This window comes from Pagrus pagrus (genome assembly GCF_965226575.1).
Source record: "Pagrus pagrus genome assembly, chromosome: 6".
NCBI classification, from domain to species: domain Eukaryota; kingdom Metazoa; phylum Chordata; class Actinopteri; order Spariformes; family Sparidae; genus Pagrus; species Pagrus pagrus.
Window position 1 is genome coordinate 7,818,503 of NC_140190.1, and position 16,859 is coordinate 7,835,361.

General features: G+C 41.7%; 1 protein-coding gene across 12 annotated transcripts in view; it reads right to left on the reverse strand.

Moving 5' to 3' along the window:
* The window catches only part of fryl (furry homolog, like), a 71,890-nt gene that overhangs the window by 50,585 nt on the left and 4,446 nt on the right, over positions 1-16,859 (reverse strand). For 7 of the 12 annotated variants that reach the window (XM_084355537.1, XM_084355538.1, XM_084355535.1 and 4 more), the window contains exon 1: positions 6,492-6,510. Coding sequence is in view for 4 of the 12 variants with exons in the window: in XM_084355540.1 (XP_084211666.1) it covers positions 9,326-9,554 (229 nt within the window). In the remaining 8 variants the exon portion in view is untranslated. Of the gene's footprint in view, positions 1-402; positions 1,020-6,491; positions 6,511-9,325; positions 9,887-16,172; positions 16,243-16,859 lie in introns of those variants that run through there. The other 5 variants (XM_084355532.1, XM_084355531.1, XM_084355533.1 and 2 more) reach the window with 4 other exon arrangements.

A 16,859-nucleotide genomic window follows, 5' to 3' on the forward strand; every position in this document is an offset into this window, starting at 1 on the left:
AAGTAAGGAGAGCAGGGATCAGCCAGTGCTAACAGAGAGAGTACTTTGTGTCCACCTGTGTTTTGTATCAGCAGATACTCATCAATAGAAACATTATCTATGGGACAACCTGGAGCCAGTATAGCGATGATGAGCAGGAGGAAGAGGGTGGACTCTGCTGCAACCTGCATACACATCAAACAAGCCTGGCCAAACCTGGACTAAACATCATCAGTCATCCTGACAACTCCATTAATAACCACTTTTCTTCTACAAGGAGGAGATAGCAAATCTCCGAGCATGGACTGGATTGCATGCAAACATGTACAATGCTGCACAGGGTCTGCTGGCTGTGTGCGGTAGATAAGTCCGGTGGCCAAGTGTGGTATGTAAACATGAGTGTGAGCTTGGCGAGGTACTCACAGCTGCTACTCCAAGACTTCAGCAGAGATTTGATGCTGATCTCAAAGAAGACCGAATCCTGCAGGCTCAGCATGGCGGCTCTCAAAAAGTTAGGCTTCACCAGAAGGCACTAATTTCACACGGCTCCTGTCACTTTCATTTCACTAAACCCAAACATTCGCTCTTCACCAAAAAAAAACCCCATACACCTCTCACATTTGTAGCTCCTCTCCTCTGACCGGAGCTGAACACTACCCTCCACAGGTGCTAGTTAAAGGCATCATCCTGAACGACAGTGTGAGCAGCTGCTGAGGAAAAGAGACCCAAAAAGTGTTTGTTTCCTCTGCCACCACTTAGGTCACTGAGGAGTGAAACTGCGCTGGGAGAGGAGGAGAGAGAGCATAGCCTGGCTAGTTAGAGAAGTATTCCACCCCGGCGCCTGCTGCCCACTTGCCAATCCACAGAGTCCCTCATCCCCATGTCAGCACGGAACAATCCAGAAAGGCGAAGGACAAAACTGCGTGAGAACTTTTGCTCCTGACAGGAGAGAAACAGCAGCAAGAACAGTACACGATAGAAGTCTTAACAATGCACTGCAATATTCCCTCTCCTCTTCTCTTCCTGTGTGTGTATGTGTGCCAGTCCTAGCCCACTAGCACCGTCAGCCACCCTCCGCCTCCCCCCAAAAGCTCTCTCCCTCTCCATTCGCTCACGGACGGCCCCTCCTCTTCCGAGCCAGCTCTTGTTCTTTTACTGATGCCTGCTCTTTTCTCTCCGAGTGAGAGCGAGCTTGTTTCAACAGCAAACAGAAGGGAGGCGGGAGCACAGTGTGTGGGTGATGTCATCAAAATGCTGCGAGTGTTCCCTGGCTGTGGTTCAGCAATGCATACGCATGTCAGAGCTGCTACTGTGCTGCCTCTCTGCTGGCCTATCAAAACGACACTTCCTGTAAGCTCCACAGCAATACTGATGCGTCATCCCTGACTGCAGTAGGAGGGAAAGGAAAGAATAGGAGGATGAAAGCGAGAGAAGGAAAGAAAGGGAGGATATATTGAACTCAAATTAGTAGTTCTAGTCCTGTTTAGATCTCGGTTCCAAAATAATCAAATTATTATCCTCCTAAGTAACATATATTCCCAGGTTCAAAACAAAGTAAAGTGTACCATAACTGCACTCAAAAAGCATAGGAGATATGTGACATCATATACATCATAATAATGAGACATGTGTAGCTGACATTGTGTTACTGGTACTTTCGGACAGTTTCTAATCTTGGATCATTGTGTGCAAGAGATCATAGCTAATCTATTTGTTAAGCTAACCGTTCACACCCATTGGAGTCATGGGCATTACATCACTGCTCTGTCCAAAAGCTACCAGGCGTAGTATCACACAGAACGATAAACAAAACACACTACATTAGTGAGGAAACAGCTCACTGTGTTTGTGTGAGATACACAGACACACACCTGATTCCTCTGATACTTTAATCTTGTGTTGACGGCAGCACTTCCTGCTCTAGCACAGACCTAAAAACAGTTCCACATGACATGAAGCAATTTGTAGTCAAGCGCAGGATTAAGTTTGTTAACAAAATATTTGGAGGGGGAAGAGCATTGGGACAGACAAATGCTCTTTGTCTTCTGTAAGTTTAGTCTTCATTTCTCTCTCGCTCGCCCTCAGTCTCTTCTCTGTCACATGTCCTCCACTACACAAGTTATGCAAAATGAGGCAGAGCTCATTGCAAACAAACACAACACAAGCAGATGCTTTGTCAAGCTCTGGCTGGTGCAACCCTGATGCAGGCTTCCACTGTGAGACTCTGCCTTGTAATAAACAAGCACAGACTCTTTAGAGTCCGGTTGCACATTTGGCGCAATTACATAAATAAATGTCACTTTATTTAATTTGATGACATCTTGGAAGTTTTGGATACAGTTATGAAAAGGATGATAGATAGTTGCAAATTGGGAAATTTTGCGGAGATTATGTAATTTCTGCCGCTAGGAGTCTCTCAATCCGAACAAAGACTTAGTTCGATGATGTGAAGTAGAGTCACCATTTGCTGATGAAAATGTATCTGATTCAGACATGTTCACAGACAAGGTCATATATTAAAGTCCTGCTCACCTTTCCTTCCTCAATGTATGATGGATCATCACACCCTTATCATCCAGAAGTTAAGGCATGGTCACACAAACAAAAATGCAGGTGTATGTCCATCGGCAGCTGTTGCTAAATGTGGGCTGTGCAAGATGCAAATTTGCTTTGCCATCAGATGGGAATGTTTATTTGCCATTTCACTCACATAGAAAGGAAGTGAACGGGAGGTGAATACTCGCTACTGTTGATTTTGCCCAAGTGCCGCCGTGTCCTTACATGAAACGCACCGCTACTTTGAATAAAATTTGAATTTCTCTGGGTTTGAACATTGTTGGAAACATTTTGGATAACGTAAGCACACATTTAAATGCACAAATCTGCATATCATATCTTTAAATGAGAAGGTCAAAATCATTTTCACGTCCATCTGTAAACTAAAAGTGTATTTCCGAAAATTTCAGTGTACCTTTAAATGTACACTATGTTTAACCTTGTGGTTAACAGAAGAGCCACAGTTTTGGTTTAGAACTGCACATTTTTGTTTCATTGGCATTTTGTAATTGTTCTTTGCGATTCAACGAATACTTCCATTTTAGGTTCTGCTACAGGACACAAGCACATTGGGACATGACAAAGCAGCCAGACAATTGAACATGGCTTTAGGTTTGGGTCAAGTTTGGGTCAAATGTAACTTTCTAAACCTATTCCAGTCTGCACCTGGCACTGGCTTAAGGCTTCATTATAATGAGGTCCAGTATGTAGGATTTAATGGCATCTAGGGGTGAGGTTGAAGATTGCAACCAACTCAATACGCCTCGTCTCAACCTCCACAATTGTGGACAAGAAACGCGATATAAAAGGCTCAATCCAAACTAACAAAAACAACGTTTCAGGTAATTACACAATAAGGATAAACATAATGAACATTATATTAATTCATGCAAATACTTAATTTAATTTCTGCAACTTCTAACTCCTAAATCCTACACACTGGACCTTTAAAACATGTTTGGGACACTAAAGCCTTTAGCTAAAGATCTGGGGCAGTACTAGGAAGGCAAAAGCCTCATGTTTATACATTATGTTCAAAAACAGAATTAGAGTTCATAACATCATCCTTATCAGCAAAACAGTTAACATACAAACATGAAAAGACGTCTGCAGTCACTGTTTTCTGTAAACCAGCTTTATTGTTTGAGGAATGCAGAGGAATAACTGACAACATCATCTCTCTGGGAACAATACTGCTGAGAGCTACTGTCCAACAGAGCTGACGTAAGTTGAGGAGTTCAAATAAACATCATCATAACGGACTTCCTGGAAAGAGCTCACTGATTAAATAATCTCAACTAAATGCACAACCAGGGCAAATCCTAGTAGCTCCATTCACAAAGTGGGAGCAATGATTGACAGCTAACCATTCTGACTGCAGACAGTATAGGGGAGCTGCTCCTCCCAGGAGCCCACAGGGTGGAGGATGCATTTCCTGTCCTGGCCTCTCTGAAGGGCAGTGGTGGGAACAATAATCGATAGGAGCTGTAATTCAATCCCTGACCTCCCCGGTAGTGCCTTGGCTGCAGAGGACACGCCATTTAGATCCATCACAGCAGTCTGGGTATGCAGCACAACTCTGCAACCTGCACAGCTCCTCACTTCCACACGCTCCCCTGAGTCAACCAGCTATGTCATACTTTCCTCTGAATAATTATCAAGACACTTGCACATTTAGACTAAGGTTTCAAACCTTTGTTAATATATATTTTTTAAGCCATATTTTTACTGGACAACGTCCACAGTATAATGCTCTGTAGTTGTAGGGCTGCTTGATTATGGAAAAAGGCATAATCACGATTATTTTGGCCAATATTGTTATCACAATTATTTTACATGATTACTTATTTACTTTGGGATTCATTGCAAAAATAAAGATGTCTTTGAACATTAGATTTCTATACTCTATACATAATTTAACTGAAAACAAATGACATAATAATAGAAATATGTAACAAATAATATAATAAATACAATTTATAAAGACTTATTTAACAAAAGATGTGTATCATGTCATTTTTATCTAGTAGATTTGCTAAAACGCAACTCTCATCTATTTTGGCTGTTCAGCTGTTGTTGACTGCTCTAACTTTGATAGAATACCTTGAAATTGATATTCGATACCATGGGGAAAACAACATGACACAACATAGAAGGCATTACATTTTTTACCTTTTTTTAAAAATAAATAAAATAAATAAATAAATAAATAAATGGTGCGATATGCAAGAATTTTTGTTTAAAACATTCATAACAATAACTGAAATTATCAACAGAATGTGAAGATAAAACAGCTTGAGCGTTATGTCAAAGACTTCTATGTATTGTGTTGCAAACAAATCTATTGAAGTTAGCCTGCTACCTAGCTAGCCCTTGCCTCAAGAAGTGATAGTCAGATAGTAATAGTCAGATAGTAAACAACACCAACACTTCCCCGGTGCCCTGAGCTCCCAGTCCAGGCAGAGTCAGCTAATATGACCGCTAGCTACAGTTAACTGAGCTTACAAGCTAATACCAGCTACAGTTAGCAGCAGTTAGCGGTTACTCTGGTGATGTGCTGCCCCCTATTTGAAGTTAAGTTAAGTTTGAATTAAGGAGGTGGCCAGTTCTTACATGTTGCACCTTTTAGAGATAATATAACAAGGATTGAGTGCTGAGTGTTAAGCGGAAAAGCATCACGTATGGCCATAGTCAGAAGAGTGAGAAGAAGTGGGCCCTTTGCGGGCACTGCAGCTGTGTATCTCAACTCATTGACAGAAAGCACAGCTGGTACAGGTTTATCGATACTGCAGATAAAGTATTGAAACCATCCCAGAAATTCAGAATTGATATGTAACCGTATGTCGATATTGTTGATAATTCAAGCTCCAAGCAAAAGTACAATAACAGCACATTAAAAACTGGACTGGATTTATAAAACACAAAACACAAACAACAGTGCAACACTGAATGCAGCACAATAATCATTCTGCCTTGGCTATCATGTTTTCCTAGTTCTTGTAAGCCCAAATCGTAATTGATATTAAAATTAAATTGATTGCCCAGCTCTGTGTAGGCGGGTTACTCTAAATAATCAAAAACATATTTATAAATAACTCACAAACGCACAAACTACAGACTAAGTCAAAGCCAATCTCCACTGACAGTCATTTCTCAGATTTGCCAGGCAACTCATTCCAGCACAGAGTCATTCTGAGGTCAGAAGTGTATTCTATCTATGGAATGAAGAGCAGAACACCAGGCAAATCTGAATTAAAACTCATCGTCACACAGGTACAAAAAGGTCAGCTCATTACTCATAGGACTCCTTCAAACGAGCAGTCTTAAAGTTGCTCGCTATGGAGGAGCTTTTATTGGGAGAGCTGGTTGGAGTAAGAGCACTAACAATGATTCCTGGCATTTGTCTTCCCAGCCTTGACACCACATTCCCACTAAGTGCAGAATCTGCACTGAGCTGCACCATTATGAGGCTTGTTTCACTACAGTTGGCTAATGATCATTTCAGAAACTCGATGAATAAGTTTGTCCGGGCTGTCTGGAAAGGATACACACCCTATGGACTGTTAAGACAGAAATCACATGCACATCTTACATTACAGAAGCACAACCCACCAGTGCACACTCATGTTCAGTCACATGCTCCAAACACTCCCAAATCACAAACAGGAAACCTGCTGCACCCATTAACCAAATACCGTCCCAATCAAACCCTTCCCAAAAACTCAGCTGTACATCCAGCAGCTGGCTGATGTCACTGTATGAAAGAAAGACAAATGACTAAAAGAAAAGCGCAGCACCACCTTAAAAGCCAACTCAGGCTGTGCTAGTTCTGCAACAAGGGAGTGGCACTCAGCTACAAACACAGAGAAAATTATCCTGAAGTATGAATACACCAGTCTACCACCTTACCTCAACTACTGCAGTAATCGTGCTGCTTCTTTTATTACAAAACTCACCATTGTGACCCCTGCCACCACCAGCATGTTGAAAAAAGGAGATTTTTCTAATATGACGGATGTTTCCTAGTTGGAAAGAAAGAAAGGAAAGATTTGAAAACAATTTCCCGCTTCAGTCTGTAGACTGGAGTCATCTTGTGTCTTTTGATGTGAATATCATCACATCGCCAGCAGCTTGAGCTGACCACACACACACAGACACAGACACAGACACACACACACACACTGGTGGCAGAATAGTTACCTGAGCTGAGCCAAGCCACAATACATTTATTTTGCCATCACAGTTTGGAAAGGCTCTGAATCAAACAAATATAATTGTTATTGTGGGTTAGTTCAGCTAGCTGTCTTGAACAGAGCAGAAGGGAGAGCTCAGACATGCTTTAGCCACGAGCAAACAGGGAGCAAGCGTGCTCTGACAGGTAGCACTGCGAGAAGCTGTACTGAGAGACTGATGACAAGTCATCACCCCACCTGCTGATGCAAACGGGCTGGCCTGCACACATACATAATTCGTATGTGTACACACATGTACTAAACCTTTAACTATTGTATCCAGAGACACAACAGTAGACCAACTTCAAAGGATTAACATTGTCAGCACAACGCATACTTCAGAACCTCAACTCTCAAACTATAGCTATAAACTCAACAGTAGGCAGGTCCTAATACCAGTCCTCCAATACTGATAATTGGCAGATTGTGACCCAGCAGGCATTTAAATGATTTTTGGTTGATTTATTTTCATTTAATACAGCTTTACAAGACATATTTAGCCAGGTGAATGACTTGGCATTACAAAATATACCCTGCATAACAGCTTTGTTTTGAGACTTTGCCATAATGCTTTCTATCATGACATCATTACCAAAGTACATGCGCATTGGTCAGTGTGACATTAGCTTGCATCAATTAAACAGCGCGGAGATGCACACAATAGTCATGACAGTGGTCTTCCAGCGGTACAGGGCATATGTGTCATATAAGGATAAATGTACAAAGAAACCCAGCAAAATACCATTCAAGTCTTTAGTTTGCAAGATGCTTGCCAACTATGTCTGCCGATTGGTGCTGTGGGTGAAGTGAAGCCAGTTTAGTAGAGCTTTACTAAAAATGGCTGCCTGCTGCTGCTGGCAAATGGCTTAATGAGAGCAAATTATACCAAATCACAAGTAACATTGAGGAATGAGAAACCGAAACAATGTTAAAAAGAAGCAAAAAAGGCCTGCCGAGCTAGAGTATGGCAATGAGTGTTTTGAGGCTTTCGCATTGGCACTTTTGGCTGCGCCATGCTGTGCTGAAATCCACTTTATTTTTTGGCTGCTTTAATAAAAGCTTTTAAGTGACAAAATAATAGGGGACTGTAATCGTGAAGAATATATGGCAAATGAAAAAAGGTTGATCACAGAATTAGCAGATCTTTGTTAGCAGCTATTCTTCAGTAGTGGTGGGACAAAATATTTTGCATTCTTTAGTTTGACAGATATTGTGGTGCATCATTAGATGATTGTCTTGCAATATATTATAGCAGAATCGCTGTATTGTGATACTATCGTTATTGTGGCCAACATATCCTGAATCGTATTGCATTGCGAGTTACTCTGTGATTCCCACCCCTATTCTTCATTAATACTGCAGGAAGGATGAGTTTTTACAGGCACTCCTTTGACCACTAATCACAGCTATGGATCAGCTCAGCTAGTTTTAAATGTCATCGAATCAAGACAAGTTTATCCTCAGTTAAAAAGACACACCTTCAAATGGGCAGCCCTATGGCAATGACGATGATGTCACCCATATGCTGACGTGCCAAGTCAAGCCAGCACATGTGTATGGAAAAGCCCCATTAGTGGGTTCATTCCCAATAACACTGCCTTTCACAACACAGGTTGGTCATTAATGGTTAAAATTGCTGATTGCGATGACCGTCAATTGTTGATGCTGCTGCAGTTTTAAATACTTTGTCTTTATTGACTTTAGTCAGTGGTGGTCATCCACTTACATTTTAAACTACAATATAATAAGCTATAATCTATCATAAACTCTCCTTCGAGCCAGTGTAGTGTGTTGATACCTTCACACATCTGACTGCCACAGCACAAGCTGCCACTCAGCTCTGTCACATTTTGGGAAGGGGGTTGGCCTCACTTTTCTAAAGAACATGAAGAGCATGATGAGGTGTTGGTCAGAGCGAGCCACTCCTCTATATGATCTGGTACCAACAGACCTTGCTCTTTCCCCTGACAAACGCATCACAGGAAATGTTATGGAAATGCTCAAACTAGTACTGTGATGAGTAGTATAGTTGTAGTGAGCAGCTGAGTTTTTCTGCTACAGTTAACTATGTTGTGTTGTTACTATTATCAGACCACGGCTGTCATGTACACCAATTACGCCTCACACTTTCAGAAGATGATATTGGATCTTTTTATTAATGCAGCTTATACTGTAAGGTCATCTGAAGGCTGCATTATATTATCTAAAGTACAAGTAGTAGGAGCTTCACACAGCACAGACGCATCTCTCTGACATTTTGACAGTTGAGCTTTGATGTGCTAGAGCCCCGACTACCACCAATTAGAAAAATATTGCCCAACCCTAGGGTTCATAGAGTATACTGCTTCTATACAGCATATGTTTGTGCATGTTAGCATGTATACATACAGTGGATGGGGATGGGGTCGGGGGAAGCCAAACTTAAGTTATGTGTTAATAAAGCTCATCATAAACTGTAACAAGAATGTAATTTTAAAACAGCACCTATGAATGACAAGATGATGACACATAGTCAATACAGGTATTACCGCATCAATATCCAGGTGAGTCAGTTGTACCTTTAAAGCGGGTTCGGTTACTGCGGGCAGGCCTAGAGGAGCTGGTCCCCGGTTCTACCACTATCATCAGATCTTCTGGATCCTCATCAATGGTCTGTCCCATGACTAGCAGGCCCAGTCGTTTCATGCTAAGGAGCCGTGGGCCCGTATCCCTGGGCACTGCTCCACTGTGATCAACGGGCCCCTCCCCTGAGATGACAGCAGGGACCAGGCTCTTCAGAAACTCCATGCTCCACAAGACTTTTTCTGTCTTTCACTCTGGTACGTAGTCCAACAGCCTTTGGCATAACATTCTCCCATACAAACTACCTGTCTGCCTCATCTGCCCCATTTGCAGACAAGCAAGCAGACAGAGTACAGTACAGTCCACGTCCGTCTGCAGCTGCTACCTACAAGTAGCAGCTCCACATTCACTCACTGTCAGAGCCTGTATGTGTTTGGACCCTTACAGACCAGAAGAGACACCACCTGTCAGGCTTTCTTAAGTTGTTTGTCTGGACTAACTAGTCGAGGAGAAGCTCCCTACTGTAGCTAACCAAGGTGACAGAGTGAGAAACGTCTTACGCTGCAACATTACCTGTTTGCTCACAGTGAACGGAGAGAGCAAACAGACATGGCACTTTTCATGTGTCGTGATGTAATTGTGAGTGGGCAGGGCTATGTTGGAGCGCCTGGCACTATCTGGGGTGGGACTAGAACATGTTCCACAGGAGATAACACAAGCCTGGGCCACCAGCCAATCACAACAGAGATGACGCAGGCCACACCCTGCTGTCCTGGGCTGCTCACCAATGAAAGAGACGAAGAGAGGAGGAAGATTGACAGACTCTATATGAAGTAGGAAAGCTTTGTGGAGAGGGGCTACACTTGCCTTCCTGCGTTTACTGATAGCTCCTTATCGCTGCCGGGATGGTGTCACTTGTAAGCAATGAAACACAAACACAAATGCTTGTTTGCTTCCTTGCTAACTTATAACAACAGCACCCTCCCCTTGCTTTCACTTCTGCTCTACTGTGCTGAGCTATTATGAAGAGTAGCAGAATGAGCAAAGTGATGGGGGTCTGTGGAACAGGGTGATGACAGACTGCTGCGCTCTGCTTGGCTGCACAGCCTGTACCTGCAGCAAAATCAAACCCGTCCAAATATCCCTGGCTGAGGGGTGAGAGGGACTACGCTGTGCTGCTGACTCTTATAAATGCTCACTGCCTAAAGAAATCATCAGTTTGCTGCTCATAGCCAGTCATCAATAGCAACACAAAGCTGTAACGCTCCACAAAAATTGAAGATGACGGTAGCACCAGAGTGCAGCAAACTGTTAAAACACCTTTAAGGTATGCTTTTTCTGCCGATTCATCAGTAACTATGCACCACGATAAAGCAAATGGGAGATACAAAACAGCACAATATTGCCCTATTTTGCTCTAAATCTTGCTCTTATTAAGACTATCAAGTATTCTGATTTTTAATATTGAATTAAGCGACTTATAGTGTAATGTAAATGAGCTGGTAGTGCTACAGAATCCAATGGGTATTAAAACGCTCTTTTATGTCATCATTTTTGGTTCTGTGGCCACACAGACACTATGGGTTTGGCTAAGAGAGTCACACCAACCCACTACATTACAACACAGCCGCTCGTTTTCTGCAGGACAAAGTGGGTGTATGCTACCTGTCTTGAGCAGAACAGCAGTGAGCCAAAGTAAACAAGAGGCTGATCAAAAAAGTTACGCCTACAGAAAGTTATATACTTTAAGTTAAATACTTTTCCATAATGGGTTGGTGACTTAATCAGAGGTAGATGGAAAATTAATAGACCCGTTTTGTGTTTGACTACAGAGATGATGTGTTTTGTGGGTGGAGCCAAACTGGTGGCAGAAAGTGACTCTGAACTAGCAACTAGCTAGCATTGTCAGGTGTGAGTGCCAAGATCAACAGTATTTATCATAGTGATGCCTTCTCCAATTATGTTAATGCTTTGCCAGCAGAAAACAGGTCATCTTATACTAATGAGCTAACCCTTAGCAATAGAGTGAGGTTTCCTGATCTGTACTCGCTGTCAGGTTGAGTCAAAGATCCAACAAAATAGCCCAAGTTACAGTGGTGGGACATCCGAAAGAAAAACTTAAGCCATACAAGTCTCTTGAGGCATACAATTTTGTAACAATTTTTTAACTGACATGTTCAGGACCTTGAATACTGAAATTTGTTGAATGATTTTTGTGTATTTTGCCGAGAAAATCTATCTGATATGACACGGGCAGAAGTCAGGTTCACAGACAACTCAATGTAAGTTTCATGATGTGTTTAGTCATATTCGCGCCTTCCATCCTTACTCTGCATATCATGTGGTTTTGAAAGCCGGAAGTTATAGCGAAGGGCGACCAAATTAAACATACCGCCAGCTTGAATAAAAGTACTAGGTTTGATCATTGTTGGAAAAAGTAGGAATAATCTAGGTACACAGCTGAACAAAATATATAACAAAAGTCTAGTTGTTTTTAGACAGTTTAATGCGGTAATGTTGCAGATTAAACCTTCAACAGCAAAAGTTGCAAAAGTGCAACTGCCTGAACCAAGACTATGCTTCTCAAATGTTAAACTTTTAAATAACTTTCAATGTGATGTGTTTTCCCAAACAGACATCAAAACCATTCCAAGTTATTAGTGGTGAGCCCAGTAAACTAGATTAGATTATGCCTTAAATAGGCCTTAACTATATTCAAAGCACAATTTCATAAGATCCAATAGGACCATTCTCAGTTTATTTCAGATATGGCAAAGTGACAATATCCTTCATGGAGAACTATTTGTTCGGATAAAGATACTAAGGCAAGAAAAACGCATTGTGTGTAAGACCAGTAAGTGTGGTCAGAGGCCTATTGAGGAAGTGCTTACACCCTCTACTGCAGCGTGTGAAAATGTCAGGGAGATGATATAACAGTTTCAGTATACAAACTATGTCACAGCCTTAGAGGGGAAAAGAAAAAAAAAACATCATTCTCTCTTTTTCTTTCCTTGTGTAATTTCTGAAAAAAATACAGTACAAAAACTATTATTTATTTATTTCAACTATACTTTTTTATTACATTTATCCCGGACCAAACCTTGCCTGCAGACTAAGCACAAAGTGGGAGAATGCAATGATAAAAACAGTGCAGCAGTTTGGCAAAAACTCTGCCCCCTAGAGGCCAGCTGACAGAAAGCAAACCCGGCAGCACAAACTAATTCTTAAAATCTACTGACAAGCCCCGAATTGCTGGGAAAAAAAGAAAACGCTCAGCAAGATTTGATGGCAACCCACCAGAAAGCTTGTTAGAGCTGGATGCTGGCTCACCAACGCTTCTGCAAAATGTTGGACTCACTCCATTGGTCTAAAGCTGTCAAATCTTTGATAAATGGGAAGCACTTCTTTTGTACTCATAAACATACATTTGTTTATTGGTAAATTCATTCTAAATCTTCATAATCTACAGAGAAAGTAACTAATACACAGGAAGAAACATTTTAGCCTTTCTGTCAAAAGCACAGCGTACACAAGTTTGAGATGGCAGTCTCAGTTTTATAGTTAAAACTACATTGGGTAATCAAGCTTTCCACAACACTACTGAAAATAGATGTGTTGCCTATCATCATTATGTACACCAAATCACACAAAGAATTTGTGTGACGGTCCTCTCATGTTATTCCCCAATGTATCTTGACAAAAAAAATCCATCAGAGCAATTTTGCTTCAAGTTGCAATGCAGAGACATTTGTTGGCATAGTGCAAGACTGAGGCCTAAGCAAAGATGCAAAGGGGCTGAGGCAGCAGATCCTGGTAAGAATCACTAAATGAGTCAGAGCGAAAGAGAGAGAGAGGGATGACTGATGAGGCAAAGATAGCCATCACCCGGCCCTAGCACCACAATGGCCGTTGGAGGCAGCTGTGGTTTGCTGGGGCCAGGTCTGTGGTGCTGTTGAGTTAGAACAATGCTCCTGCACAGGAGGCCCAGATCCCAATCAGCCCAGGAATGTGGAAGAGGAAGCTCGGGGAACAATGTGCAGCGTTCCTATGCCATTCTGGGTCCCACCCGCCTCTGCCTTGTTCTGCTTTCAAGCAGGAGAAAACAGGAAAACTCGTGGGCTGGGGCCCAGAAGTCAGAGTCCGTTCTGCAGTCAGCTGGGGGGGCTGGTCAGCAGAACCCTATTACAGTTATGTTGATCTGTCTGGGTATGCATACATCTCTGAAAACGCTACTCCACCACTTGATGTCAGTAAACAGTTCGAGGTCCATGTCAGGTAAGTATGATATCAAAACAATGTTGCACTGCCCTCTAATGGTGCAACAAGAAACCACACTTTTGAGGCTACAAAAGTGCCCTGCTGTGCAGAGCTATCAAGTGTAACCTGAAGTTATGAAGCCATAAAATTACATTTTCACAGAAGTGTGTGTGTGTGTGTGTGTGACTACCTTGGTGTAACTTTATATGAATAATGTCTTTCGAGCTAAAATGGTCATACCAACTTAATTTTGGCTATTTCAAATGAAATGCATTTAAATTCTCTTACCGAGACTCTTACCAAGACTGCTCTCCTAAAATACAGCGTTCTAGTATTCAGTTGATAACACCTACTGTGTATATTCATTCCAACCCAAATGACAACTTTTATATATTCGAAGCAGTGTACATGTGTACACCAGTGTGAACCACAACAAACACACCACTTGAAAGACATGTATACTGTCTGTCACTCTTTCACACTCTGCTACCAAAAGAGTATTGTATCCTGTGCTGTCAGTTTCTGAGATAGTGTGCTTGTTGTGTACAGACAGTCAGATCAAAAAAGATTCCAAAGCCTCACTCTCCAACAACTAAAGTTAGTGTTTCCTTTCCGTTCTTGCTTACAATAAACTTTCTGCTTCTTACAGCCACTGTGATAGAACCTGCACGTTAAGTTTGTAGGCATCTCTCACTTGCAAACAGGAACAAGAAATGCACATTCAACATACAGACGCTTGGACAGAGACGTCAAGCTGGTTCTGCCCAGTCCTGATTGACAGTTGTGAGACAGCCCACAGAGAGCTTGGTTGTCACTGCTGAAGAATGTGAGAATGTGACTCGACAAGACCCTGCATCAAAATCCTCCTCTTTCCTGTCCTGAGGAGGTGCTAGTCACCCACAGTTGAACTTCACAACTTTTAGTAACTTGCTTGAGCAACATGACTCAAACAGGGACAGTCGTAACCTTATGTGTTATTTCTAAGGGTTATATTCCCGGAAGACTAACAAATTGATCAGTTTTCGATTCATTATTTCTTTGTCAGTATAATAAGCACAACGCTACATGGTACAAGGTATTCTACCTGTGGCCTTGTATAGATTACACGGAGCAACGCAGTGAGTTTAAGAATATTGCTGTCATGAAAGCTGACAGCTAAACCGAGATGCTGAGGGTCGGAAATATCAACGCGAATGCAGACATGAATGCCGACGCTTCATGCAACACAACATGATTTCACGACACGTCACCTCACCTCTTCCCCCTTCTTCTACGCAGTAGATAGAGCAGTACATATTCCTCCACAGACAGGTTTGTTTACTACTGCAGTCACAGAAACGCTCTTATTAGCTCTATATCGACCCTCTGAGGACTGATGTTTATTACCTTCACCTGTGCGTAAGAGCGCACATTGAGTGAACATTCACTGCGGAAGTGTGTTTCTGCCGACTGGGCCAGGCGTTAGATTTGCATGGACTATGTATTTGCTGCATGAATAATGTGACCAGCAATAAGGGCTCACTTCACATTAGGTGTCCCAACTTATCATTTATAGTACTTGATATCCCTCACACACCCAAAACCACTGCATGAGCCCATGTTCACTGTCTTGGGTGGACCATCGACCAGATTATTGTTGTGCAGTCATGCTCAGATTGTTGTGGTAATCCACTTAACATTTTCTAAATATTGTATCTAAAATTTAAAGCTAAAATTGAATAGAAAATAATCGTACATACACTGAATTGACAGAAGGTTCCCAAGCACCAGTTGCCACTAACCAGCTCTATCTGGTGGCTGCCATCAGCTCGGAACAGCTAACCAGACATATGATCATGTGATGTTCATAAACATGAGGCATTCTACTTCTTGCTTTTTGTTTTGTTTTTATTTCATTAATCAATGGTATGCCATTATAATCTGACACAAACACATTCCACTTCTTTCACTTCTTCCTCGCTCTGTGCACTGTGAGGGAAGTGAACTACAGAGTGCTGGTGCATCAGATGATAACTTTATCATCTGATTTTCATATTGAATTTTTAGAAGACTGGTTTTCTTATTCAGTTGTTTGTTTTTTAAACTGAAATGGGGTCATAATGTTGACCCATTTACATGATATTCAAACTCGTGTGTACACTTAGAGTTGTTATTTTGCTGTGACGAGTGTATGAGCCAAACTAGCCGCTTTTCGTGTTTGTGTCATATTTAAGGTTTGATAAATATATGTCATACACGCAAGTAGTATATGTAGATGAAAACATGAAACTTTTGTCATAAATGGAAGTCCTTTACATCTGCAGGCAAAGTAGAATGAGACATTCTTCACCTCATGACTGCTGCATGGACAAGGTTTATTGACAGAATACAAGTGAAGTTATCCAAACAGAGGGAGAAACTAAATGCCAGCAAGAAACAACTGAAAATGCTTCCTTTTTTGCCACTGCTACTTTCAGAATCCAGCAAAACAAACAACGAGATTAATCCAACACCCTGTTCATTCCCACACTACTTAGCTTTCAATTTCTGTAAAACTTAAACCACAGCACACAGTGGAACACCAGCGACTAAACCCGTGTGACGTACCTTAAGGCCATAGAGCAGGGGCTGCCACTGGAAAGAGAAAGGAGGGTCCACGAGTTCACTGCACAAGAATCTGAAACAGAGAGCACAGAAACCTCGCCTTTAACAACAAACAGACACACAAATCACCTCAGTCAGTCACCTTACTCAGTACAATAATATCCTCTTTTAACCTGAAATTTAGATCCAATTGGTGTACTGTCACACAAGCGCTAAATTAGAAAAGCATGTAAGCAAATTTGCATCTTAGCCTTGAGTTCAACTTTGGTCAGCTTTGATGTGAACTGGAAGGCCATACGCCTGACCTTAACCTTTGACTGGTCACAAAACATTAACACATTAGCAATAATACAATTTCCACCCTTGAGAGTATGTCTGTCTTCAAACTTTGTTATTGACACTGGAAATAATGGCTTTGAAACAGCTGTCTGTGTGCCTCAGTTCCACAACATTTGAGAGTTTTAATTCTACATTAGTTTAATATAAGTTTTGTTCAAATAGTTTTTGAACACGGACGCAGAACAACATCCTGTATAGCGATAGCGCTGTGAATGCAGACTCTGGTCACGGTAGAGTGATAGGTTGACGTGATGTTGGCTTTGGCCTGGTTTGCTCTGTGCTGGGGACAGGATTAAAACCTCTTCCTGAGCAGAGTAATAATCTGAAGATTACACACTACATCCAAGAGGC